General features: G+C 47.3%; 1 protein-coding gene and 1 long non-coding RNA gene across 4 annotated transcripts in view; one reads left to right on the top strand and one right to left on the bottom strand.

Annotated features, from left to right (window-relative positions):
* Positions 1-7,240, bottom strand: part of LOC146404205 (uncharacterized) — a 51,077-nt gene extending 43,837 nt beyond the window's left edge. The window contains exon 1 of the long non-coding RNA XR_014844573.1: positions 7,183-7,240. This is a non-coding gene — a long non-coding RNA (uncharacterized LOC146404205). The remainder of the gene's footprint in view (positions 1-7,182) is intronic.
* Positions 7,241-11,647: 4,407 nt separating this feature from the next.
* The window catches only part of AHCYL1 (adenosylhomocysteinase like 1), a 39,886-nt gene continuing 25,659 nt past the window's right edge, over positions 11,648-25,874 (top strand). Inside the window, 1 exon segment of one of the 3 annotated variants that reach the window (NM_001201381.1) lies at positions 11,648-12,045. In NM_001201381.1, coding sequence (NP_001188310.1) covers positions 11,926-12,045 — 120 coding nt within the window. In that variant the 5' untranslated portion in view covers positions 11,648-11,925. 3 annotated transcript variants of the gene reach the window in all.

Raw genomic sequence — 25,874 nt, 5'->3', positions numbered from 1 at the left:
GTCAGGCATTGCTCTAAGCACTTTACATATATTAACTCACTTAACTGTGACAAAAGCCCCAATGAGATAGGTATCATTGTTATCTCAGTTTTACTAGGAAACCACTGCAGAATAATATGGAGAGTCTATTGGTGTGATTTTTTTAATGTACGTATAAAAATACAAAAAATAACATATGGAGGTGAGGTCCCTCACGCTAAGCCTGGAGGGTGGAAGCGAACAGAGAAAAAGGACTTTCATTTGTGTCACACATATATCTGTTTGCCTAGATTTTTTTTTTAATGAGTGTGCATGACTTTTACCACTTAAAATTAATTTTTCTTCAAATTACTCAACCCCAAAAAGGAAATACATACACTCACTGTAGAATCTTCAGAAAATGAAAACAAACTAAAATGAGAAAATAAAAATGACCTGTAGTCTCACAACACAGAGGAAATAAGCATTTTGGTGTTTACCTTTTCAGTTTGTTTTTTTTTTTCTGTATAAACACAATATTAGGTTTATCAAAAAATTGGTTCATACTGTACTGCTTTTTTTTTTTTTTTTTTTTTTTTTTTTTTTTTGGCCAGCCTGCAGCATATGGAGTTCCTGGGCCAGGGATAAGATCCATACCACAGACATGACCGAAGTCATAGCTGTGGCAATACCAGATCCTTCCTTAACCACTGTGCCGGGCCAGGGATCGAACCTGTGTCCCAGAACTCCCAAGATGCCAACAATCCCGCTGCACCACAGTGGGAACGCCTGTAAGCTACTTTAAAAGCTGCTTTTTTCAGTGGGCAATTCTATCGTGAACATCCTTCCATGTCATTAAACCGTCCTCCACCTGGTCGTGGAGTATGGCCTTTACCTTATTTTTGGTCACCCACTGCTGAACTTTTCTTTTGCTGTTGGTGGCGGGAGAGAGCGATTAATTGAACATTTAATATGGCAGCACAGCCTGATTGAGAAATCAGTCATAACTGGTTTTCTTGGTTGTGGACTCTTCGGAAAAGAATGTGAAGTATTTTTCCCACATCCTCCCCAAGGGTGGCCAGGGCTTCCAGTCCTGGAGGTCACAAAGGACTGGGTTGGTTTTCCAGCTGGGGAAGGGGCGTAGCCTTACCTGCGGGGTGGTGACTTTGAGTACCTGAGAAAAGGGTGGGGGATCAGGAGTGTCCAAAAGTGGCACACGTTGAGATCCAACTGGAACACAGCCATCCTCCCCCCTCTAGGGATGGCAAAAGCTGGTGTGAAGAGGAGGCAGGAAGAAAGACCACTAAGTGGTCAGCTGGCCGGCTGTTGGGAGAGGCCGCTATGAGTAGGCAGCTCAGCAGCCTGCCTGGAGGAGCAGTGCACATGGGCAGAGGGACCAGCATTAAACATGTGGCACAAGGCGCCGCTGGCGCTGTGGCCATCTCCACTGAACAAGGACCAGCTGCACCAACTCCTTAAGATAAGGCCCTTTGTTTGCTTGTCTATGGATTTTTGTTCTGTTTTTTTGTTTTTTAATTTTTTTTTAGGACCACAACCACAACTTACGGAGGTTCCCAGGCTAGGGGTCGAATCTTAGCTGCAGCTGCTGGCATATGCCACACCCGCATCTGCGAGCTACACCACAGCTCACAGCAACGCCGGATCCTTAACCCATTGAGCGAGGCCAGGGATTGAACCCGAATCCTGATGGATACTAATGGGGTTCGTAACCTGTTGAGCCACAACAGGAACTCCTGTTTTGTTTTTATGTAAAACCCAATGAGCCAAGAGAGGAAGCCCTAATAATACCAAACTTCTCTCCCACTGTCAATGGGGCTTGGGACCAGATTACATAAACTTGGAAAAATAAAGAGCATGGGCCTTTTGAGAGTTTGTGTGGATGAATATCCCTGATGTGTCTGCCACCAGCTTTTATGTCCCCAGAGTGAGCCACAGCCCGTACCCCCTGCCCCCATCCCCCTGCCCACCTCTCCAGGAGACCCTCCAAAACCAGCCATTCAGCAGTACAGTGGGAGAACAGATGTGAGAGAGATGAAAATAATAATAGGAAGACCTGGAAAATCCCTATGGATTGATGAGGATAATGCAGTGCTTTCCACAGACATTACGGGATTAGGAAGTTTCAAGAAGGTGCAAAACAAGAGCAAGGCCCAGAGATTATGGCCTGGAGAGATGCCGACGCTAAAGTCCTGGAGCAGAATGTGGCGGGGACACTGCCGCCTTTCCTGCTCATCTGGGGCAGAAAGGGGCATGTGTGTGGCCTGGGCCACAAAAGCATCTGTCAGGGAAGTGCTGTGGTGTTGGGCGAATCCAGACGAATTCATTCAGTTGCATTTTAGAATGAAAAGAATTTTTTCAAGTTTTTTCAAGTAAGGGATACCTAATATCATGTGCTAAACAGAGAACCTGAACAAACGAAACTCCTGCTTATTTGATAAGTACTATGTAAAAGAGAATTTGGGGAGCGAATGCAGAGTTTTGAATTACAACTAGAAATGTTCATGAGATGCCCTATGGATGTTGAAAATGCTTCCAAACATGCTAAAGTTACTGTTAGTGGCAAATCGATGCCAATAAAATTATCAACCCTTAAAAAAATAAAATAAAGAAAATTAGCTTTGCGTTCCCATCAAGTGTCAAGGGGCTATTCATTCCTCACTTACATGCAACACCGCGAGGAACACACATGTAGCTAAATCTCTATGTTCACCCTTGATTGGTGGCTGTTCATTTCAAATGGCTTCTTGAGCCCCTAACGAGTGGCAAGCTTGCTGGGTCAGTCAGCTCATGGATTAAGCTCCTTGGACGGGACCTGAATTGAGCCAAGACAGATGAGGATGGGGGAAACTGGTTCTAGTCCTTTCTCCACCACTAATGCGCTGTATAGCTCCGAGCAAATGTCTTCACTCTTCATTTTCTGGCCTATACAGTTCTATGAACCAATAGGTCTTTGCCTCTTGGGAAGGCTAGACACACTCACTGGCAAATTAAATGACGCACACGTGGAAGCCATAAGCAACTCAATATTCTCCCACGTGCTCCAGTCAAACCAGACATCGGGCCATGTCCACGAACATACTCTAAGGTGCACACCTCCATAGTTTCATTCTCACTGCTCCTTCCCTCGAGAATGAGTGCCCTTCATTTCTGCCTACTGAAATCCTACTCGTCCTTTGAGATTTAATGACAACAACTACCTCTCCTCTGCAAGGCTGCTCCCACTCCTTCCACAGGAAGCCACCTTGCTTTCTTCCTCCACAGACATCCTGTGCCTTCAACTACAGCCACGGGGTGTGTTTTACAAGCTTCTTGGAGGCAGAGGCTGGACCTCATTCATCTCCACATCCCCTACAGGACCCAGCCCAGGAGGCTGCAAGTTATGGTGTAGCCAAATGTTTAAGGGACTAAAATTGGGATTTGGGCCTAGGCTTGGATGGAGTTTCAGGCTATTTCAGGCCCTGGAATGGGTGGGGCAATGAAGGGAATGCTGGGGCCAGGAGATAAAAGTCCTGAGCAGGAATGCGGCCTGGGCCTTCATGGAAGGGCCTTTCTTCACTCCTCCTGTCCCCACCCCCACCCCAGCCTCCTCGCTCAGCCCGGCCCCTACAGGAGCAAGGAAACACTGTGCACTTGGGACCCTCCTCCATCAGACCCGAGGGGTAGCTGAGGACCCCCCGCTCCCCCCCACGCCTTCCCTGGGCCCGTCAAGAGGGCGGGGCCCGAGCACGTCTGTAGGAAATGGTCAGAGGGCCTGTGGAGTGAGGCCAGTGTCCAAGCTCCTGGATCCTGGCTTGGACCCCACTCTTGCTCGAGGTCTAAATGTTGTGTTGACCCTTTGTCTGACTCTGTTTGGAGTGTGGAGGTGGCATGAGCTCATGATAGGCTGAGAAGTCTTTCCTCACCGCTACAGAATGGGACAAATGCTGAGGGTGGGGAGGAGGGAGCTTAACTCTTTTCCTGGGAAAGAGGCCAGGCTTGCACAGCCCAAGGTGGAAGGTGCAACCCTCAGAACGCAGCCCAGGCAGAACACCTATGTGTCGTGACACAGAAGGAGGTTTTTAAGGTCCAGACAGATGGGCACGAGGGGTGGCCTTAGGAACCCAGGTCTTCTGTAGGGAGGCCTAGGAGGATGAAATGGTTAATGGTTTGCTGAAAAACAGGGAGAGTCTCTCCTCCAGGGGCCCAGCTGGCTGCAAAGCCAGGAGCAGAGGCTCCAAGGGTGATGCAATGGGGCCCGCCCTGCACACCAGAGAGGGTGAGGAAGGCGGGTTCCCACCCAGCAGCAGCCTCCACACAACCAACAGCTGACCACTCTCTCCTCCAGTGCTAACAAACCAGCCACAGGTCAGGGCCTTTGGGGTGAAGGGGGCAAGACCCTGGCCACCTGAGGTTTGAGAAATTGCAGCTTCCGCCTGTCCCGCTCCATTCAGCCTGAGTGCCTTTCCAATCAAGGCAAATGCCTCTACTAGCCCCCACCAGGGTATCTAACTGGGCTGACCAATCTGTCTTTGCCAATTCCAGGACAGTTTCTAGTCCTAGGTGCAGGTGGCAGGCAGGGGGTGGAGAGGCTATACCTGTAAGAGGCACAGATAGGCAATGCAGCACCTGATCTCGGCAAACTGGCACCTCCACCTCACCAGCCCACTCTCCATTATACCTGGGACAGGATATCTGCCAGGGAGACTGTATTCCAGAAGCTTCTAAAAGACTTTGGGCAGGGAGGGGGGAGGGAGTGGGGTGGACGGGGAGTTTGGGGTTGGTGGATGCAAACTATTACATCTAGAATGGATGGGCAATGGGGTCCTGCTGTACAGCACAGGGAACTGTATCCATTCTCTCGGGACATAGACGGAAGATAGTATGAAAAAAAAAGAATATATATATACCTCTGCATGATTGGGTCACTTTGCTGTACAGCGAAATTGAAGGAACACTGTAAATCAACTCTACTTTAATTTTAAAAAAATTTTTAAGAGACTCAGAGCAACTCCAAGGGTTGGTAAGTCAGTCTGAATTCTGGGATGGATGGCTGTCCTTGTCCCCTCCCTGGGGTCTAGCACTGTCTCCGGGTAGGGAGCGTATGACTTTACCTCTAGGAAGGACTCTGCCAGGGTGGGGTACATGGAGAGAGTAAGGAGGGTCCCTCTCTGAGAAGGTATTGGCCTTTGTGACAAAGGCCTGCTATTGACTGTAAGTTCCATGAGGACAGGAACTGTATCTGCCTCGTTGCCTTTGGGTCCCTGGCACCTAGCAGAGCCAATGCTCAATAAATAACTAACTAGCAGAGGGATGGGCACAGGCTGAAAGCCAAAGCTGGTTTCACAATTTCTGGGACCTGCTTTTTCGGTAAACTCTTCACAACAAACATACACACAAACACAGATGCAGAAAAGTACACAAAGTAGCACCAGAATCATCAGAACAGATTCCTTGAACATTGTTTATGCTTTCTGGACGGCTCCTCGGCCTTAATTTTACGGGCCGCAGCTTTGGAAATGGAAGAAAGATATATCAGGCTCTCTGGTCCAACTCAGAAAAAAGCATTTGAGGACATTTTGAGGGGCTGCTAGACACACAGTAGCCAGACCCCGGGCCAGGCAGGGCCAGGGAAGTGGCAGCTGCTCAGGGCTGGGGCAGGTCCAGTCCCCCTTTGCAAGGAAGTACAGTCCCAGGGTAAACAAGTACTCGGGACCAGCAATGACCATCCCTTTCTGTAGCAAGCAGGTTTCTGCTTATTCTTGTCCTTCTGGGAAGCAGGGCACGGGGCCAGTTCCAAATTTTCAACAATAACTCCTTTCGCCTCCAGATTTTTAGCCTGGATCCGCATCTTAGCAATTCACATTTGCACAATACTTGCAACTTGTTCAAAGCTCTTTTCTATTTATTATTTTGTTGGACTGGATCGTCACAGCCCCAGATAGAGAGCTATCACTCTGTTTTGCATGAGGAAACAGAGGTCCAGCAAAACCCAGGATCCCAGCAGCCAAGGTGGTAGTAGAGCCTAGACGTGAGGCCACATTTCCCTCCGTCCAGATGCCCAGCTCCCCTGCCCACCATGCAGCCTCCCCATGAGTCAGCCATCGTGAGTTCCAGGCACCAGACCTCACATGCCCTTACGGCCAAAATGTGCCTTCCCCAGGGCTCTGTTTCCAGCCAGGACAAGTGACCCCACGGCTTAACATTTTTGCTCCTTCTTTCCAGCAGGACCGGGTGCTGTGATCCAAGCTTGTCCGTTTTGCTTGAAAGCCATTCCCACTCTAATTCCTACCAGGACACACGCTGTTTACACTGCACTGAGTTGGAAACAGCTCAAAGAACAATAGGGAAATGGTTAAGCAAACTCCTATGGCAACACAAGAGAACCCTTGGGAAGTGCTGACAATGACAAGTATGTAAACCATCTCTGTATGTGGTAATGTGTTTTTGAAATAAGCAATTGGACCAAAGCATGTCACAAAAAGACATGTACATACCGATGACAGGTATGCAAAAGTGAGCTTCTGCACACGGAGAAGAACTGCAAGGGAACTTAAAGAGACGAAAGAGAGCTTCACGAGTTTTTCCTGCCTCTAAAGATTATGTTCAAGGTAATAATAAATAGTAACAAAATAAACATGATCATAATAAGCAGAGAAAGAGGAGTCTTTCTGGGCTCTTGGCCGTTGGGAGACTCTTCCAGACCGGGCTGGGACTACAGAGAGGGGAGGGAAAGAGGCTGGGAGTGGGGAGTCGGGAGGTGTGGGAAGCAGGAGCCGTGAGCCTGGGGTGACAATGCCCAGAGCCACAGAGGTGCTGCTGGGAGTCCCTCGGGGCCAGCAGAGCAGGTTAGTCATCTGGTGTCCTGTTTCGGGGCAGCCTTTTTCGCATCAATTACTTTGTCAATGGTGCCTCCCAAGGTTGTGCAACATGGTAGCTCTGGGACGGAAAGAAGATGCGAAAGCGGAGCCTGGACCATGGAGGTGAAGGGGCTCTGGAGAGAGCACAGCCTTGCTCTGGAAGGGTGAAAGGCCGGCAGGGAATAGGGCGTGTGAAAGGCTCCTTCCTAGGCTCCCCTGAACCTCTGGGACAGTGCGCTACAGCGACACATCAAACACAACCTGTGTCAAGTTCACTCCTTATCTCGGCAGACCCTCCACCCAACCTACTTCTCCTCCTCGTGCTCACCATCCCCAGGGGCATCACCACCCCTCACCCAGGGCTCACCAGGCTCCATGGGATCTGGCTCCGGCTGCGGCTCTCACTCCACCCAGCTTTGCACCCATGCCCCACCCACACTGAAATCTGTTCCCGTAATGTGCCAGGCTGTTGCACTGCCCTGCCTTTTCTCAGGCTATTCCTTCTGCCCGGGATCCCGTCCCTGCTTCGGCCAGTTGCTTATCTGTGGAGAGTCAGCTACAGCAGCATCTTCTCTGGGGAAGCCTTTCCTGCGCACCCCCAGCTCCGCCCCAGCTTCACTCCCAGGCCAGGATCTTCACTTGACCCTGTAGTGCCAACACCTAGTGCTGTTCCAAGCACATCATCATCATTTGCTGTATACTTCAGGAATTTTTTAAAAAATGAATGCACATGGAGGGTAAGTTTGGGGTGGACAGAAGGGTGAATTTGACCAGCCCCAGCCCACATATGGTACCTTGGTGCTACTACATTCCTGCTGACAGCATCTCCTCTCCCTTCTCAGCTACTCCTCTCTAGAATGAGGTCCCCTCTGGTCTCGAAGCCCTTTGGAGACCTCCCCCCAGCACACACAAGAGGTTCACCTGTCCTTGGGTCCCCACTCGTCTCTAACCTGGGCTCTGGGTTGCGTCTCCCATCTGCGTACGTATGGCGCCCTGCAGGGGAGCGAGTCCTGACTCACCACCTGACTTAGCGAAGAGGCTCAGCTCAGATAGGTGGGGGTCGGGTGGGGGCAGGAGCCAGACCTGGGCCAGCCAGACCTGGCGTGGGTGGGAAGGTCATTTCTTTCATCCGTGAGAGGTCACGCCTGTAGCTGGGCCGTGTGGGGCCATCTAGGAGTGGGGGCGGGGGGACTGTGCAGTGGTTCTCACCCACGGTATGTTGTCCCCCTCTCTGAGTGGCTGAGCGCTTTGATCTCCAGCCACACAAGGCGGGTACGATGGCAGTCACCCATGTCCTCGGCAGGGCAGCAGGCTGGATTCCAGGAATGCCCTGGGCTCCGGCCTGACCTTAACCGTCTAGGCCTGCTGCCACCAGGACACCTTCCACCAGGACGGGGAGTGCCTCCCTCCCCAGGTCAGGCTCCCCAGCCTCCAATCTGGCCAAGTAAGTACCTTACTTACTCAGGTAAGTGAAGTCATACCTGCTGATCTCCTTTCGGCTCAGTCCTCAGGGGTTCTGCTTCCTCTAGGCCTGGCCCTGTGGTCACTGTCCTCGGTGGCGTGGCGGCAGCAGCAGGCAATTCCGTGAGCCTAGTGTTAGGGAAAACCTGTCACTCTGGTTTGGGGGGAATAAAAGAGAGGCTGAACTCCAGTCCCTAGCAGTCTCACGGCAGAGCCAGGGGGCTGAGAAAAAGTTCTCAGACAACGGGAGTTTTAAAATTCAAAGCCAAAGCCAAAGCCAGAAATACCTGTGCTTCCCCCACACACACCCCACCCCACCTTTTTTTTTATTTGGACCACACCTGCGGCATATGGAAGTTCCCAGGCTAGGTAAGGGTTGAACGGGAGCTGCAGCTGCTGGCCACAGCCACAGCCACAGCCACAGCCATACCAGATCTGAGCCATGTCAGGGATCAAACCCACATCCTCACAGACACTAGTCGGATTCTTAACCCGCTGTGCCACAGCGGGAACTCCTTCTCTCTCTTTTTTTCAAATACGCTAACCTAAGTCACATGTTTTCCTATTCAGGGGATGTGGAATTTTCACCTCTGTTCCAACTGGCTCTGCCTCTGTTCTCTAAGCAGGCAGCTCTGATCCCTGGACTCTGACAACAGTTTGGGCAAACCCACAGGAGGAAAGCTACTTCAGGCCGTGGGTCCAAAGAGTCCTGGGTGGGCAGGTGTAGCTCTTGGCCCAGCCAGGAGAGAAGAAGAAAAGTGGGAATCTGGCACCCTTACAGATAAATCTGGTGTTCTGTCCCCCCATCTGTTCATCCTTCCTGCTACAGGAATACCTCTGAGAGGGAAGTTGAGGGGCTTGAAAGAGTGAGCAGATGAGAGGACCCTAACAGTGTGAGATGAAGATCCACAGAAATGCATCCTTCCAGGCACTTGCACAGCCTACTTCAAACAGACAGCCTTGTGGGTTTGGAACATGGGTTTCTCTGACTACGACTTCTGGGGCCCCAGAAGCAAGGATTTCACACTCTTCCTAACCTTGAATATAAACCAGTGGGGGGAAACGTTGCTACAAATCACACCTTCTTTCTTGAAAGAGTTGACCTGGTGGGTAGGTTTCTGGATATAAGAAGGTTGGATGGGAGAATAGAGGAAAAACACCCTGGGAAGATTTGAATACTCATTCGGCTGGGCAGAGAGGAAGCTGGCTTCCCGGAGTCAGTTAAGGAGGGGAAGGCGGGATGGGAAGGGAGGAACAGGAGGGAGCAAGACGAGTTAGCCACGGGCGAGGGAGTGGGGTGGGGGTGGGGGTGGGTTGACTAATGAGAAGTCCCAGGTGACAAGACAGCCAAAATAACTTTTCAGAACATTTCAGAAATGTGACTTCAAATTGTTTGTGGTGTGATGTCATCTTTCCCCTGTGGCCCACAAACCTTCATTAAAAGTTCTGCTACATGTTACGGCATTATTTTTGTGCTTGTTTTGGAATAGACGGGGCGGGGGCGGGGTGTGAAAAGGAGAAAGAACTGTGTTCCACGTCTGAATTGACGGCAGGAACTAAAGAAACAGCCACAAGACCAGAAGAATGACTAAAACGTCAGATGAGGCAGAAACTAAAGCCAGAGGTAGCCTTGAAAATCTAAGTCCCCCCAATAATCCACAGAAATCCGGGGGCAAAGGGGGCGCACTGGACTTTCCACAGGACGTGGGAGTTTGAGCCAATGTCATCTGAATGTCAAAGGACAAGCTACCTCAGCTGACATTGCCTCACCAGCTGAACTAAGTCTTACAAAACATAAAACGCATTACACACAACAGTACTGTCCAGGGCCGTAGCACAGGGGTGGCACATAGTTGAGCCCAGGAAAAGCATGTGAATAGTTCATGAATGCCCTGGTGGTGCACTGGAAGCTGGTGAAGTGTAATGTTTGGGGCTGAGGAGAAGCAGGGGGGTGGCCAATGACGTCTCTTTCCCACCCCCACCTCTCCTGCTCTCCAGCCCCTGACCCATAGCCCTATTCCATCAGCTCTGCCGTATGAAGGTAGTGAACTGAAGTTTGGCGCTTGCCGTCATCCTCTACATGGATTACAGCTGCTGACCCGAAGCACCCTCTGAGCGGAGCTCAGGGTGGAGATCAGGAGTGAGGCACTCTGGGAAAACTGGAAGAACAGGTCTTCAGATACATTATTTTTAGGAGAAGATTTTATGTGCCTAATTCTTGCACCTCCTCGTATCTGGAAAAACTCTAAAATCCTTCAGGGGGGTGTCTGCTCCTTGGGACTAGTAGTGACCTTCAAGAGGCCAGCAAGAAACTTGTGTAAATGTGTGTGCATGGCCGTATGCACCTCCCCCTTCACCTTAATTGCATATATCCTGCTATTCTCCCTTTCCCCTTCTGAAATACCACCCACCCCACGCCCCACCAGGCTGTACTTCAGTGGACAGAAGAAGAGATGTCACAGTGACCTGTGAAGAATGCAGCCACCTCTAGTAGTCACCTCCAAGGGTGAGCTGGTGAGCCCCCAAGGGCTATGAAAACTCAGGATACTGGGCCCCTAAAGCTGAGGTGCATATCAAGGGCATGATTTCAGTGAGCCCAGACTACTTTTGTTCCTGCAATCTGCTCTTTGTAGCAAAAACGCCTATATATCTCACCTAGCTCCCCCCTCACCTCCTTAGAGCGGTTTCTCAGGGCTACCTGAGATGCTGTCCCCAGGGCTTACGTCTGAATTTTGCCCCAAATAAAACTTAACTCTCAACTTTCAGGCTGAGCATTTTTTTTAAGTCGACAAGGTCTTGTAAACAAGCAAGGCCCAGGAGAGACCGGGGCAGGCGAGGTTACAAACGGCGGTGAAGACACCACACTGCTCTGGGGACCCTTCTGGCCACCCTTAAAGTCTCAAAGTAGCAGCCCCTTGGAAAGGGGCTTGTGGTTCAAAGGGCCTGGGTGGGAGCAGTGAGTGAGTGGGCTACAGCTCGGGCCCCAGAAGTTTCCTAGGACTGGCTCTAGGCTGTGTACTGCAAGGCTCTGGTCCTTGCTCCCAAGCATCCCTCACCCTTCTGAGGCCTTGCCTGGGATCCCGCGCCCTCCAAAGACCCCGCCTCACACACCCCGCCGCCTGTTCCTCGGCATCCTTGCAGGAACCACGCGCCACTCACAGGGCGGATGGCGCCACCTGGCGACGCGAAGGGTCCAGCTCCCCGCAGAAGCTTCATCACCCGCGAGCTAGGAGGAAAGGGCTGGCTTCAGGCGGCCCAGTCCAAAGTGGTGACGTCATGACAGAGCGCCGTTTCTCCACGCCTCCCCCCGCCCGCCTGGAGCTGCCAGTACCCGACGTGGCGTCACCGCCCTCTACCCTTACTTTGCGTGCGTATTTGCGTGCGGCGGAGGTGGCGGCGCGGGCTGGTCGGAGCTCCGGGTTGCTGATTCTGGCGCTCCTGTGGCGGCCGTAGCAGTCCCGCTGCCTTGGACAGCCGAGCCGACGAGGCGCCGGCTCCAGCACCTCGGCACCGGCCGCAGCTCGGCGCGGGGCCCGGCGGGAGGGTGGGCGAGCGCGTGTCCGAGGGCGCCGCGCGGGCGGGCGGGCGGGCGCCCGTGAGGGAAAGAGGCGGGGGTGGTGGGGCAGCCGCGGGCCGGGCCGGCCGGGGGATGTCGATGCCTGACGCGATGCCGCTGCCCGGTGTCGGGGAGGAGCTGAAGCAGGCCAAGGAGATCGAGGACGCCGAGAAGTACTCCTTCATGGCCACCGTCACCAAGGCGCCCAAGAAGGTGCGGGGGCTCTGGGTGGCGGCGGGGGTACGGGCGGGGGCCTCGCGGAAGGGGCGCGAGCGAGCCCCGAGTCCGGGCTCCAGCAAGTTCGGGACTTCAGGGGCGAGGTTTGAGGGACCCGGGACGGCGGAGGTCGTGTAAGGGGTGGCGGGTGAGCGGCCCCAGGCCTATCCCCAGCTGGAAAGGCCGCCCCTGACCTCACTTTCCTTTGTCCCTCGGCCCTAATCCTTCGGGATCTTTTCGAAACCCGGCAGGGCCGGGCCTTAAATTTGCGGCTGACTTTTCTTGGCTGAAGGGCCTCGGAGACGGGACTGGGAGGGGGTGAACCAATTCAGTTGACCCCGGTGACCAGCCCCAGGGGATGAGAGTGTACGGGAAATCTCCCGTCAAGTGAGTGGGTAAATCTGATAGTGTTTCTTTGGGCACATCTTTGGGAGCTGTGGTCGGTTTATCCAACAACTACGTGTGATCTTGGAGGCAAGATGAAAAAATGCGTGGAGCTAGCTCTTGTATGCAGGTGAAAACTGTGAGGGCAAATTGAAATTGAAAAGAAAACTTTGATTTTCATCTTCTGTGGTCATCGAGTTGCTTCGACGTATGTAAGAAATTAACATTTGGAGGTTGGTGATAGACACTGTCATGGATACAGGTTGATCGTAGAGTCATGCCCATAGATCACTGAGACATCCCTAAAGAAAGGAGCCTGGGTGGGTTGGAGGGGTGGGAGGTAAGGAACGATTGCTCATTCTTAACTGCACTTAGGAGGCAGAACAAGTTTAGTCTCTTGTGCTGTGGGTTGAGCTCTAAGGACGTCTTTCGCATTCTCTTTTCGTGGAAGATTAAATGGCAACCTTTGGAGGTTTGAATCTAACCAACTCTCTGAGCGGCTGAATTAGGATCCCTAGTACTTTCTGAGCATTGCTGCCGAATAGTCCTTGACCTTCTGCATACCTGGCACGCAGTTAACCCTAGACCAGAGAACCTTTGCAGAGAGGTGACCTTTCTGAAACCAGCAAAAACCTGAATAGACATTTCCCTCCTGTATAAAGACAGAGTTTCAAGGCTATCTCTGCCTACAGTGTCTGATGGGAAGCACTGTTTGTATAAGCTGCACAAAGCAGGGTTCACAGGAATAGTTACAGTCCTTCAGGATGAACGAGTTAAGCTGTCATAAGTGGGAGAGATGATTTTTTTTTAAAAGAAATTAATCTACTATTCCAGAAATCAAATGCAAGATTGAAAAGACAGGGTACCATTGTGTGGTTTAGCTCTGTCTTCCCATAAAATTTAGATTTTACCAATAGAATGCCTTCAAAAGTGTTGTGCAAGGTCCCTTGATTCTAGTCTGATTAACCCGATTTGTAGTGCTTTCAGTTCAGCTGACTGCTTTGTTGGGGCAGTACCTCTTGGTAATCTGCACTATTTGGAGACAAAGTCACAGTCTTTAAAAGCAGAATGCTTAAGGATAATACCTGTGATGAGTTAGGGTAGAGAATGGGAAAGCTTTTGTACCCTGATTCCCTAAACTCTGTCTCTCTCCTTTAGTCCATTGTCTTTTGTTTAGTTGCTCCAGGGATTAAATGTCTTTATTCTCACTTGTCTTTATTTTGGTAAGGCTCTATTCTTTCAAATGCCACTATTAATAATACAAAGTTTGTATTGTAGGAGTTCCCGTCATGGCACAGTGGTTAACGAATCCAACTAGGAACCATGAGGTTGCGGGTTTGATCCCTGGCCTTGCTCAGTAGGTTAAGGATCCGGTGTTGCCGTGAGCTGTGGTGTAGGTTGCAGACATGGCTCGGATCCCGCGTTGCTGTGGCTCTGGTGTAGGCCGGCGGCTACAGCTCCGATTAGACCCCTAGCCTCAGAACCTCCATATGCCTTGGGAATGGCCCTAGAAAAGGCAAAAAGACCAAAAAAAAAAAAATTGTGTTGTAGATTACAAACTCTGTAAAGGCAGGGATTCATGTTCATGATTGTATTCATAGTGCCTAGCTAGCTCTGTACCCAGCATATTGTAGGTACTCAAATAGTAATTGCCCACCTGGCTAACTAGTAACTGAGATATCTGTATGGCTGCCTGTCAAGAATAAATGCTCCTTTTCTTCCCAGTTGGAATACTGCTCCTGTGTATTATTGTCAGGCCAAGTGCTAATGATTTTAGAGATTCCTATTCCATTAGCTAAAAGGAGCAGGAACATGGGAAGACCCTGTTGTAAGTTTCCACTTGCTGGTAAATGTACCCCCCCCCATGTTTCTTATTAACCTTGTTCTTTCTGAGCTTTGTTAGTTTAGTGTTTATACAGCACTTTGTATTAAAGTGCTTTACGATGACTAATTACCCTTCCCTTAGTGATAAGAGGCATTGATTTAGTTAATGAGTTGGTCGAGGACTAGTCAAGGTCACACAGCAAGTCCTGATTGATCCATTTTTTCATAACTTTAGCTGAATCGGACATTATGGCATAAGTCACTTTTGTATCTCTGCCATGTGTTGATAATGTGAGAAAGCATGAGCAAAGTAAGAGAAAAAAATTTATCTTGGCCACGTATTGAATGATGTGAGAACAAGGCCTCTTCAAATGGTGCCGTCAGTCGCCTGTGAGGTCTCTAGCGGGGCTCTAGGCCAAGTAATCCTGGGATCATCCCAATCCCTGAAGCCCCTCAGGGAATGAGGACATTTCTGGTGCCAGCCAGAGGCTATAGGTTACTTCAGGGTGACCTCAGAACATGGTCCCCAGTCAGATCAGATTCCAGTGTAACTTGTGACGTTTCATTCACTTTGGGGAAGAGTGGATCTCCTTCAATTAAAAGTGTAGGCACCAGGATTCTTCAGTTGTAATCATAACTTACTCATTTTTGTATGCCCCAGGGGGGTCTACCATAGTACTGTGTGGATCATAGGGCTTGTTGGTTTGATTTAAGGCCTGATTCAGGTGTCCAAAAGGCAGCTAAATGGGTACCACCCACTAGTAAGTGAGCCTCTGTGCCTCCATTTCCTCATCTGCCAAGTGCTTTTTGTTCGGAGCAGATGGAGATAGGCATGTATTGGAAACTAGAAGGAAGCGGGAAAAAATATTGTTAATCCTGAAGGCTAAGACAGTTGATGAGGCTGATCATCACATGCAGCTCTAAGCGTCCTAGGAGCCAGAGGCTAAAAGGAATCACAGAATTATAGTCTCATTATCATATATGAGAAATAATACATACCAGTTCCCCAGGGAACTGGGACTTTTACTAACACTGAGTTCTAAATTTTCATGGGACAGTATTAATAGCTATAGTAAGGGGAGTTACTATTATGGACTAGTATCCATGAGGATGCAGGTTCAATCCCTAGTCTCACTCAGTGTGTTAAGGATCTGGTGTTGCTGTGAACTGTGGTGTAGGTCACAGATGAAGCTCTGAGCCTGTGTTGCTGTGGCTGTGATGTGTAGACCTGCAGCTGTAGCTCTGATTCATCCCCTAGCCTGGGAACCTACATGCACTGAAGGTGCAGCCCTAAAAGGAAAAAGAAAAATAATAGGAATAGTGTGATTCTTGTGTTAAGACTTGTTCAAGACTGTCACTGGTGATTTCAGGTGGTGTCACCAAGAAAATCTGGGAGAGAAAGGAGTATTTCAGTTGTAAGGACAGTGTACTACAGCTGAAGAGGTCTTTATGTCATCTTGGCAGGTATCAGTCCAACCAAATAGGTCAACTAGCTCCCCATCATCACTGGGCATTTATCTGTCTTTTTCTGCTACTTTGTGTTGCAGTGGTGATATTTGTCCTTGAGCCTTTGGCAATTGACACTGTATCCAGTTGTTTTTTTGTTTTTTCTCACAGAGTAAACCCAAATCTCTGACTTGATGAACTCTGCTAACACAGATGTGTTTCTCTGGAAGGCCTGTCAGAGTGTCTGCACCAAACATTTGGGAGTGATACGTTAGGCATTTGACCCAGGATCTAAGCACTCAGCCTTTACCACCAGCACAATAGGGGAGAGGAGAGAAGAACACAAAGGAACTACTTGAGCTTGTAGGGTATTCTTTGTAGCATGTATTTGAATAAAGCAGATAGAGCATGAATTTATCAGAAGGGTCAGCTGAGACTTAGGAAGCATATCAAGTAGAATCCCAATGAGTAATACTTGGATGTAACCTGCTGGATAGAATCCAGGGTGGTCCTCTTCTTAGCAGGAGAGTGGATGATTCTTGGTGCAGTTTTATAGAATTTATACCTATACCTCTTAGATTCATTGAGAAGTGATTTGAGGGGTTGACGTTGCCTATCTTCTCCACATCATTAGTATCTTTTACTTCTCTTTAGAGCAGTTACTGTCTTAGTGCCAGTCTTTGATCAGGAGTCACAGGTGTAAGAAGATACTATCTTTTTTAGATTTCTCTACAGATACTGATTACCTCTGTTTTTCTTATTTGATTCAGTTAGTTAGACTCTAGTTTCTGTATTACTTTAAGTTCCTTTAGATATTTGGCTCTGTTCGTTGTCTGGATCCCTTGCTGGCAAGATTACAGATGTGTACCTTTTATTTCATCAGGAGGGTATCATTTGGAGCCAGTGAGTGTGTTACCAAATATAATATCCTTGTAAAGTTGTTTATAAAAGATATTTTGATACATAGGCTCAAATGAAGCATATAGATCTTTAGTTGCCTGTGACTCCTAAAAGTTTTAACTCTGCTACCTCAAGTAGTTATACTCTGTAAACAAGCACTTTAATGCCTTCTTGGGGTTGTTATTTAAATGAACTAGCCAGTAAAGGAGAATCATATATACCTATCTGTTTCTCAAGTTTGGAAATTTGAATGTTAAAATTTTGTAAAGGTCCATTCTTATTATACTGAGGATAATAATTCAGAATACATCACATGGGGGAGGGGGGTCAGAAGCATCTCCATTATACATAAACAGAAGTGCATGTGCATAGACCAGGGTTTTTTCCTAAAATCCAAAAATCCAGATTTAAAGACGAGTTCTTACACAAATTTTCCTTCCAGCTCTTGTCAACACTTGCATATGTTGCATATGGTAAGCAGTGAAAAATTCACATCGAATGGTGAATTCTGTTCTGATTCCGTATTTCCCTTTGACTCTTTCAGATGGTTCTCTTACTGTCCCACTGTGGATTGACTGTTCATAAGACCTCTTTACTTTCCTTCTTTTTATTCTTAAAACTGAGTCCTGTATACAATGTAAATTAAGCGCTTCTTTTTTTTTTTTTTTTTTTTTTTTTTTTTTGTCTTTTTGCTATTTCTTGGGCCGCTCCTGCGGCATATGGAGTTTCCCAGGCTAGGGGTCGAATCGGAGCTGTAGCTGCCAGCCTACACCAGAGCCACAGCAACTCGGGATCCGAGCCGTGTCTGCAACCTACACCACAGCTCACGGCAACACCGGATCGTTAACCCACTGAGCAAGGGCAGGGATCAAACCTGCAACCTCATGGTTCCTAGTTGGATTCGTTAACCACTGCGCCACAATGGGAACTCCTCGCTTCATTTTTGAAATGAGCTTTACCTTCGGTCTTTAGCATCTCAGAGTTGTGTGACCTTTGGACAATCTGTGTGACTTAACCTGTCCGTGCCTCTATTTTTCTTCATCTGTGAAATGAGGAGTAATGATAGTACTACAGAATCATTAACGGGATTCACATTTAGTAAATACTGGTTAGTGTATTTATTCTTTTAGAACAAGAGTGACCATATGTCCTGGTTTGGCTGGTAAAGTTCAGGTTTATTCCTGTTATCCCAGCATGCTATTCAGTGAGTGCCTCCTTATACTCTGAAAAGTACCCTGCTTTATTTGGAATTTCAAAATATTCCTAAAGATTCAAAACAAAGATTTTTCTATTGAAATAGCTTTTTAACAGGAATAAATTTTCTCCAGACAAAAAGATTATTTTACATAGAGCTTCTACCTACTGAACACTAGAATATTTGTTGATTTCCAGGAGGTACGCAGACAATGGGAGGGCTTAGAGCTTGTGATGGAGATGAGGTATGCTCCACCTGACCACTCCCCTACCTCATTCCCCAAACCATACAGTGTACCATAGAATGCAGGTGTCTATCAGATACTGGCCTAGCTGAATCCTGTTTATTTCCTCAACGTGCAGTAGTTTGGGTGTCTGCCCAAACTAGAATCCTTGAATCACATGTAACAATTCCAAAGGCTCTTCTGAGCTGTGACCTTGCCTTTGTATACAGTCACCTTCAGGTCCCATCCCTGTGCACTCCAACTCCCTCCCTCAGGTACTGTTTCTGCTCTCAACAGCTTGTTCCTAATTATGTGTAACTGATTTTTCTCCTGCAGAAATGTGTGGCCTTTGCTCCACAGCAATTACAGAACGAAGGTGGAGCACCCCTTGCCACTGTTGACACAGTGGTTTCATCTTTGTCCCTATCTCTGTTCAGTTTTTCTAAAGGCTTCAGTCAGGTGCCTTAATCTCAGAATGTATATATCTTGAATGAGTCTGCTTAGCAGTAGACAGTGGGGCTTAATTATTTACTACCCAAACAGGGCACAGAGTGTAGTGAAAGGTAGTATTTGGAATGCTGCGTAGAGATTAGGAAAGGACTTTGAGAGAACCATATATTTAGGACTGTCCAAGCATGTTCGTGCTTTCGTCTTGAAAGCCCCAATGCCTCAGCTCTTGTGCCTCCGTACTTAACTTCTAGAGCTTGATGGGCTTAAAGTGTTCTCCTTTACCAGCCCAAACCAGTTCAGTTCTTTTAAAATGAACACCCTGTTCTTAACTGCGTGCTAGCAGTGAGGTTTAAACAGGAGGGGTTGGGGACTGCTCACTGTTCCGTGCTGTTCATCTTGGACCTGCCTGGGGCTTAGTTCTTTACAGTCGGAAGAATTGCCCAACTAGAGCAAGGCCTGTTGTTTATATATTTTCCTCTTCCTTCTCAAACCTGCGTGTGCACAGTGTTATCAGTGGAATCCCACTGCGCCTTTGTGCTCAGGTGCCAAGGAAAATGCTGACGTGCTGATCCACAGTGTGTGTGGCCCTGTGAGCTAGATGGTGAATTGGTGAGAAGCCAAAGGCCTGCAGCAAATGAGTGTAACTATGTTTTATTTGTGTTGGCTCCTTAATGAAGCTGTTCATATCACTGTATTTTGAGCAATGTCAGAATTTTGAAAGTTCTGTTTTTAATAAATGGTTCCAACTCTTCTGACACTTATTAATTGTATTAAGGTGAACCTTGGAGCACGGGTTTCCTTGAGCATAATGGGAATTACTTTATCCTTTACCCCAGACTGGCTTGACTTCAAATCAAAGTGTTTGGGCTCTGCCCTATTCCCATTATGGTTTTAGGATTCCTGAAGTCAAAAAAGAGACCTATCAGGCAAGTTAGTGGGACAGATTCTACTCTGCCCTCTTTGGCCACCCCTTCCTTGTTTCCTTCTTCAAAGGCTTTGAGGAAAATCTTTTTGGGCTCTCATGACAGCTTTATTTTGGAGATTTAGAAAAGAGCTGTTCACCTTGAATTCTCAAAGTGCACCCTCCTGCGTCTGTTTCCAACTTCAGAGAAGAGGTGAATAAGTAGACAAATCTGTGTGGAAGGTAAAGAACTTAAATAGAGTCCTCCTTTGCCAGTTCGAGGGAGTGCTCCTGAGATTAGAGACTGGGTTAGAGACTCTAGAACAATGGTTCTTAATCTTTTGAGTCACAGATCCCTTTAAAAATCTTATAAAAATCACAGTTCTTGCATTAGCAAAATTTAGGAGCACAAAAACTTACTACATTTCCAAAGGATTTTTGGAACTCCCTGAAACTCGTCTATAGGTCCTGGCTGATTTAGGACAGGCCTCTAAAAACCCTGACTTAGAAGGACAGGCCTCTAAGCCGTAGTATCAGCTGAGATTAAGTTTCCAGCTTGCAGCCTGTCCTTGGAACAAAGCTGAGGTTGTTGGTGTTCTTTGTCACCCTCCTCTTTGGGCTGCTCCTCAGCTTCCCAAGAGACTCACTATCAGTGCCTTGAGGGTTCAGCTCAGAAACTTACACATTCTGAAACAGGCATTTCAGCAACTTTTGGGGGGTTTTCTACCATCTTGACCTACTACCCTTCATTTGAACTGTTGATGCCCCTAAAGCCCCAGAGTTGATTCCATAGGAGTGTTTCAAATAAGGGGCTCACCTACTAGACTGAGTATCAAAACTAAACAAGATAATTTGCCTCTGTGTCTCTCAAAAATAGGTTTGACTTCAGTGTAGTACTTCTCAGACTTTTCAGGATTGACTTGATAATATCTGAATCTTTTCATTTGATTTCTCTAGACCAAATATATTAAGGGCAAGGACCATATCTCATACATATGTATAGTACATAGAACCTAGCACATAATACTGTCAATAATTATGTATTGAGTAAACTATTGTGAGATGATTATCCCTAGGAGAAAGTAACTTGGACTCTCTCAGTGGCTTTGGCTCACTTTCCCCTTCATTTGGCCCGGGTTGTGTTTTTAACTTAGCCTGCTCCCTGGTGGGTGATGATGGAGTACCCAGAACTGCAGGTGAGAAATTGATGAAAATTTCTGACAGCTTAGTAGATCCCTTTATAATGCCAGAATTAGGAGGTTAGAGAGAAGACTTGAAAATATATGGCCTCTAGCATCTTAGCCCAATAGCATGAGAACCATAAGGCAGTAGGCTAGAAGCTTAGAGGGGTCCTTAGCCGTGATGGGGAAGGTAATTTGAACTTCCCACCAAGTTTTAAACCCTTAGCATTAGGGGAATTCCCCTTGTGGCTCAGCAGTAACAAACCCAACTAGTATCTGTGAGGATGGGGGTTCAATCCCTGGCCTTGCTCAGTGGGTTAAGATCCAGCGTTGCTGTAAGCTGTGGTGTGGGTCACAGCTGCAGCTCTGATTGGATGTGGCTCTGGCTGTGGCAGCTGAGGCTCTGATTGGATGCCTAGCCTGGGACCGTCCATATGCCTCAGGTTCAGCCCTAAAAAGCAAAAAAAAAAAAAAGAAAAAAAAAAAAGAAAAAATTTTTTAAATTAAATTTAAAAAAATAAACTCTTAGCAATTAGGGACACTGCCCAAAGTTGAAACTGGTATTCTGGTTTACTCTTGATATAAGCTTTCTCTTAGGGTGTTAGAGGTTTCCTAGCCAGCAATGAGTGGAACAGCTTCATTTTGCAGTCTGTGTTGGAATCCTAAGAGTGATAAACAGCAGCTCTGCCCCCACAATGCTGAGCAAACTTCTGATTCTTCTTATTCTGCCTTTTCTGGCTGCCCCTTTCGCACCAAAGGCTGAGCTCAGTGCAGTGCTCAAAAGCTGTATGTGCCCTTTGTCTTTGAAACACACCTTTGTCAGAGTCACCGTCTTCTGGGAACTGGGCCAGTGCTTGCCCTAATCAGGAGCTCAGGCTCTAGTTGCCACTGAGAATTCTGTGCGGGTTGTTTCCCTAAAGTCTATAACTAAGGCAGGATTCAGGACAATGGGAAACCTCCAAGATTTTGCAGCTTCAGAAGTAGAAATCTGGGCTTTGAAGAGATGGCAGATGTGTTCAGTTGTTCTGGTAATGAATTCATTTTCCTATGGATGGCCAGGTGGCATCCAGCTTCTCATTCAGTACTTGAGTTTTTAGTGTCCCAAGCACCAGACCTCTTTGCAAGCAAGACATGAAGGTTCTCCATGTTCAGCTCCTGGGGAGAATAGCCCAGCTGGCTTGTCATCCTGGACTAGATGAATTGTGAATGTTAATTATACTGATCAATACAGTGGCCTTGGTAACAGACTTGTAGCTGCTCTAGAATCTGTTTACTTCAGGTTTCTAACAGAAAAGAGACCAAGCTGGTTGGGAACATGGTGTTCTAATTGTAATAGACTGTATTGTGAGTCCAAGGAAAGTGCGTACTTTAGGCGAACTGACCCTATGGCACCCTTTCCCCAGGAGTCTCAGAGGGAAACCTTACTCGGGGGCGGTTTCTGTTCTTATTTGCCAGCTGAGGATGAACTGAGGTTGGCAAAGGCTGGGTTTTTAGTGTGGTGAGGTAAAGGACGTCCAAAGATCCTAAAGGCTTGAAGGAGAGCACCGTGTTGGGAGGCAGCTCATTTCTCTGCCTGGTTTGTAATTAGGAGTGGAGAGTTGATGGGATTAGTCAACCCTTACCTTCAGGAGAAGGAACCCCTCCTATTTGGGGAGTAGAGGGTTCAGAATTCTGCACATTCTTTTCTGACTCCACAGGGAGGGGATTAGCTGAGCACTGGGCATGTTTGGAATGAGAGCACCTTGCCAATTTTTACTGAATTTGGACCAACCCATTGTAAAAATACAGGCTCTCTTTTTTTTTCCCTTTTTTTTTTTTTTTTTTTTTTTTTTTTTTTTTGTCTTTGCCATTTCTTGGGCCGCTCCCATGGCATATGGAGGTTCCCAGGCTAGGGGTCTAATTGGAGCTGTAGCTGCCAGCCTACTCCAGGGCCACAGCAATGCAGGATCTGAGCTACGTCTTCCACCTACACCACAGCTCACGGCAACACCTGATCCTTAACTCACTGAGCAAGGCCAGGGATCGAACCCGTAGCCTCATGGTTCCTAGTCGGATTCGTTAACCACTGTGCCACGACGGGAACTCCCAGGCTCTCTTCTTTAGGCAGGCTTTTTGTCATGGTCTGAACCCTTGTGGATCCATCTCATGGATTGTTTGTAGCTGACAGCTGGAGTTGGTATTAAAGGCAGATTTTCTCCTTCCTTGACCTTATTTATCTCTGAACAAGACTGTCCAACTCATTTGTTCCCTGTGTTCCTTGAGTCATTTTATTAACAGCCTGGTAAACTCCATGTGCTTGTGTTTGCTTTTTCAGATCCTGCTTACATTGTCTCAGATCAGTCTTCTCCTGGAGTGGAAAAGGAATGAAAGTCACCTAGGGAGCTTCTTCAGAATATTACCGTGGCAGAATAGGGAGGGGTCAAGAGTAAGGGGCAGGTGGAGAATGAGATGGTATGTGTCTTTCGGAACAGCTTCTTCAGCTAAACTTGAGAGATCCCAGATTTAGAACCACTCTTTTAGATTATCTAGCAAGGCTAGCCAAAATTGTTGTGAAACCTGATATTGGGATGGAAGTGCAGCTACCACCTATCTTGGATGACTTTAGCCGTGAGGGGAATCTTGTGCCCCATGTTAGAGGTCCTGAAAATAGTCTGTACTTGCTCGTCTTTTCCAAGGAATGCAGAAATAACCAGAACCATGCAGGCCCATCAGCTCAGGATTGAGCACCTACTGGGTCCCCAGACCTGTGCTGGCTACTTAGGATACATCAGTGAACAAAACAAAGGTCCATATCTATCCTGTGAGGTTTACATTCTTGCGAAGTTAGTATTTGGGTCATGTAAGTCTCGTCTAGTGGTTCCAACCATCTAGGGTTTGGAGCCCTATTAGAGCTGCGCTTATCTTCCAGGAAAATCACATACACACACACCACTTTGCATGTACAGGGGAGTTGGCAGCCTAAAGCCCATCCATGGACTCCAGGCTAAAAATCTAGAAAACTTGCCTGGAATTGAGAATGTGGTGATTAGAATAAAGCAAGGCCATGAATTTGAGTGTTTGAGGATATTATCTCCTAGCCAGACTGAGTTGTAGTTTCTTCGTCTTTAAAGCCAAGGCGATTTGCAAAGAACTCGGAGGGTGTCTCTAAAAAAATGTAAATATAAAGAATGGCTAGACCTCCGCTAAACCAAGAGCATTTCTCTAGCCTGTGTTCTCTTTGAGATGCTAAGAATGATTTTGACTCTCTGTCCCCATGCCCATGTCTTGTTTCTGGTTGGTTGAGCTTCTTGGACTCAATAGATTAAAAATCAGGTCATATGAGGATTTCCTTAACGTGATAATTTTTATATTGTGAATTCCTGGACTAAGAGTGATAGTAAAATTATAAAGATCATGAAAGGACATTTTAGTGAAATTCTGGCTTCAAAACACAGAAAATCACAGGAGTTAATTGAGGGGCTAAAGAAATAGCCAAAGAGTAAAGATTGGAGAAAGATGATAGGAAAAAAAGGAGCACAGAGCTCAGGAAGACAGGGGCCTGGAATCTGATCTTGAGTGTAACCACAGGCCAAGACCTCTTTCAGGTGGTCTTTACGGGGATATTCTTGTTTCTTTGTCTGAGATCTAAGGGGAACTTTCCAGAGCCACACTGAAGGATTGCTGAACAAGGTTGTATTCAAGGTCTTCTGGGCCAAACTTCTATAAATTCAAAGCCCATTAGAGAACAGAGCTCACAGTCCTCTCCAGAGGAGTCAGGAGGCTCTAGATGATTCCAGTTGTAACTGCTCCCCAGCATAATGGAAAAACTGTTCTGCTGTGAAACCTTACAACCTGCTGTTAATATAAAGACATCTCATTGTTTGCTCAGTGATGCATTAAAGCACAAGCTACATAATCTAGGGGAATAGAATCATACCACCAATTATCTTTATTTCCTATCTTTAAAATGATCAAAGGAATTTCAGCCCATGCTTCCTGAGACTGTTTAGATTTGTTTTGAGGTTCTATTCCACTTTTGAAGCTATATAGTTAAAACCTGCTAGTCAGTTTTTGGGGAAGTTTTATTTTTTAAAAACAGTATAGCCAAAAAAATTTTTTTTATTCATTAAACGAGTACTTTAAATAATGTCTGCCATGGATATGAAACTAAGATTCAGGGAGTTCCCGACGTGGCGCAGTGATTAACGAATCTGACTAGGAACCATGAGGTTGCGAGTTCGGTCCCTGCCCTTGCTCAGTGGGTTAACGATCCGGCGTTGCCGTGAGCTGTGGTGTAGGTCGCAGATGCAGATGCGGCTCGGATCCCGCGTTGCTGTGGCTCTGGCGTAGGCTGGCGGCTACAGCTCCGATTCGACCCCTAGCCTGGGAACCTCCCATATGCCGCAGGAGCAGCCTAAGAAATGGCAAAAAGACAAAAAAAAAAAAAAAAAAGAAAGAAACTAAGATTCAGTAATCACATACCGCGTCACTTAAATCCAAGAATACTTCAGTAAAATTAACGACCTTCCAAGAACTTTTTTAGTCATAGTAGAGTCTGAGAAGTGCCGGAAAGTGGGAAGGCATCAATGACAAAATGTATCTTTATCTAAAAATGTAACTTGGGGTCCCCAAATTTATTACAACTTGTTTTGAATTGGGAAAATCCAACCTCACTAGATCTTTCAGACATAAGATGCAAGGTAACTTGAAGAGGGTTTTGGCTGGGTAATACACCACACATTGGAGAGGAACCTTGTAGAATGTTCTAATTATACTGTTAGTATAGACAGAAAAGAAGTTCCCTCATCACCATTCTGCACAGGATAAAAAATAAACTCTCATAAAAAAGCTCATTTGGAATTCCCATCATAGCTTAGCGGAAATGAATCTGACTAGTATCCATAAGGATGCAGGTTCAATCTCTGGCCTCGCTCAGTGGGTTAAGGATCCAGCGTTGCCTTGAGCTGTGGGGTAGGTCGAAGATGCAGCTCGGATCTGGTGTTGCTGTGGCTGTGGTGTAGGCCAGTGGCTACGGCTCCGATTCAACCCCTAGCCTGGGACCCTCTATATGCCATGGGTGAGGCCCTAAAAAAAGAGACCAAAAAAAAATTTTTTTTTCTTCTAATATATTCTCTGTTGCATGTTTTAAAGCATGGTCATTTTTTATGAAAATAGCCAGCAGGCTTCCCAGATCAGTTTTAACCACGCCAAATTGAAAACCTCCTTGTATAAATACAGGTGGAATTTTAAAATTGCTTTTGATTCCAGTAGGAAACTCTGGGGTCATTTCCTTCATCCTAATAAAGTGTCAGGATTAGGGTGCCTGTGTAGGATGCCTCTACA

Source organism: Sus scrofa, chromosome 4, assembly GCF_054392235.1.
Source record: "Sus scrofa isolate SSC_HxYL_T2T_F1_AM1 chromosome 4, Sscrofa_HxYL_maternal_Yorkshire_Landrace_v2.0, whole genome shotgun sequence".
Classification (NCBI taxonomy): Eukaryota; Metazoa; Chordata; class Mammalia; order Artiodactyla; family Suidae; genus Sus; species Sus scrofa.
This window is presented reverse-complemented; position numbering and strand designations above follow the sequence as displayed.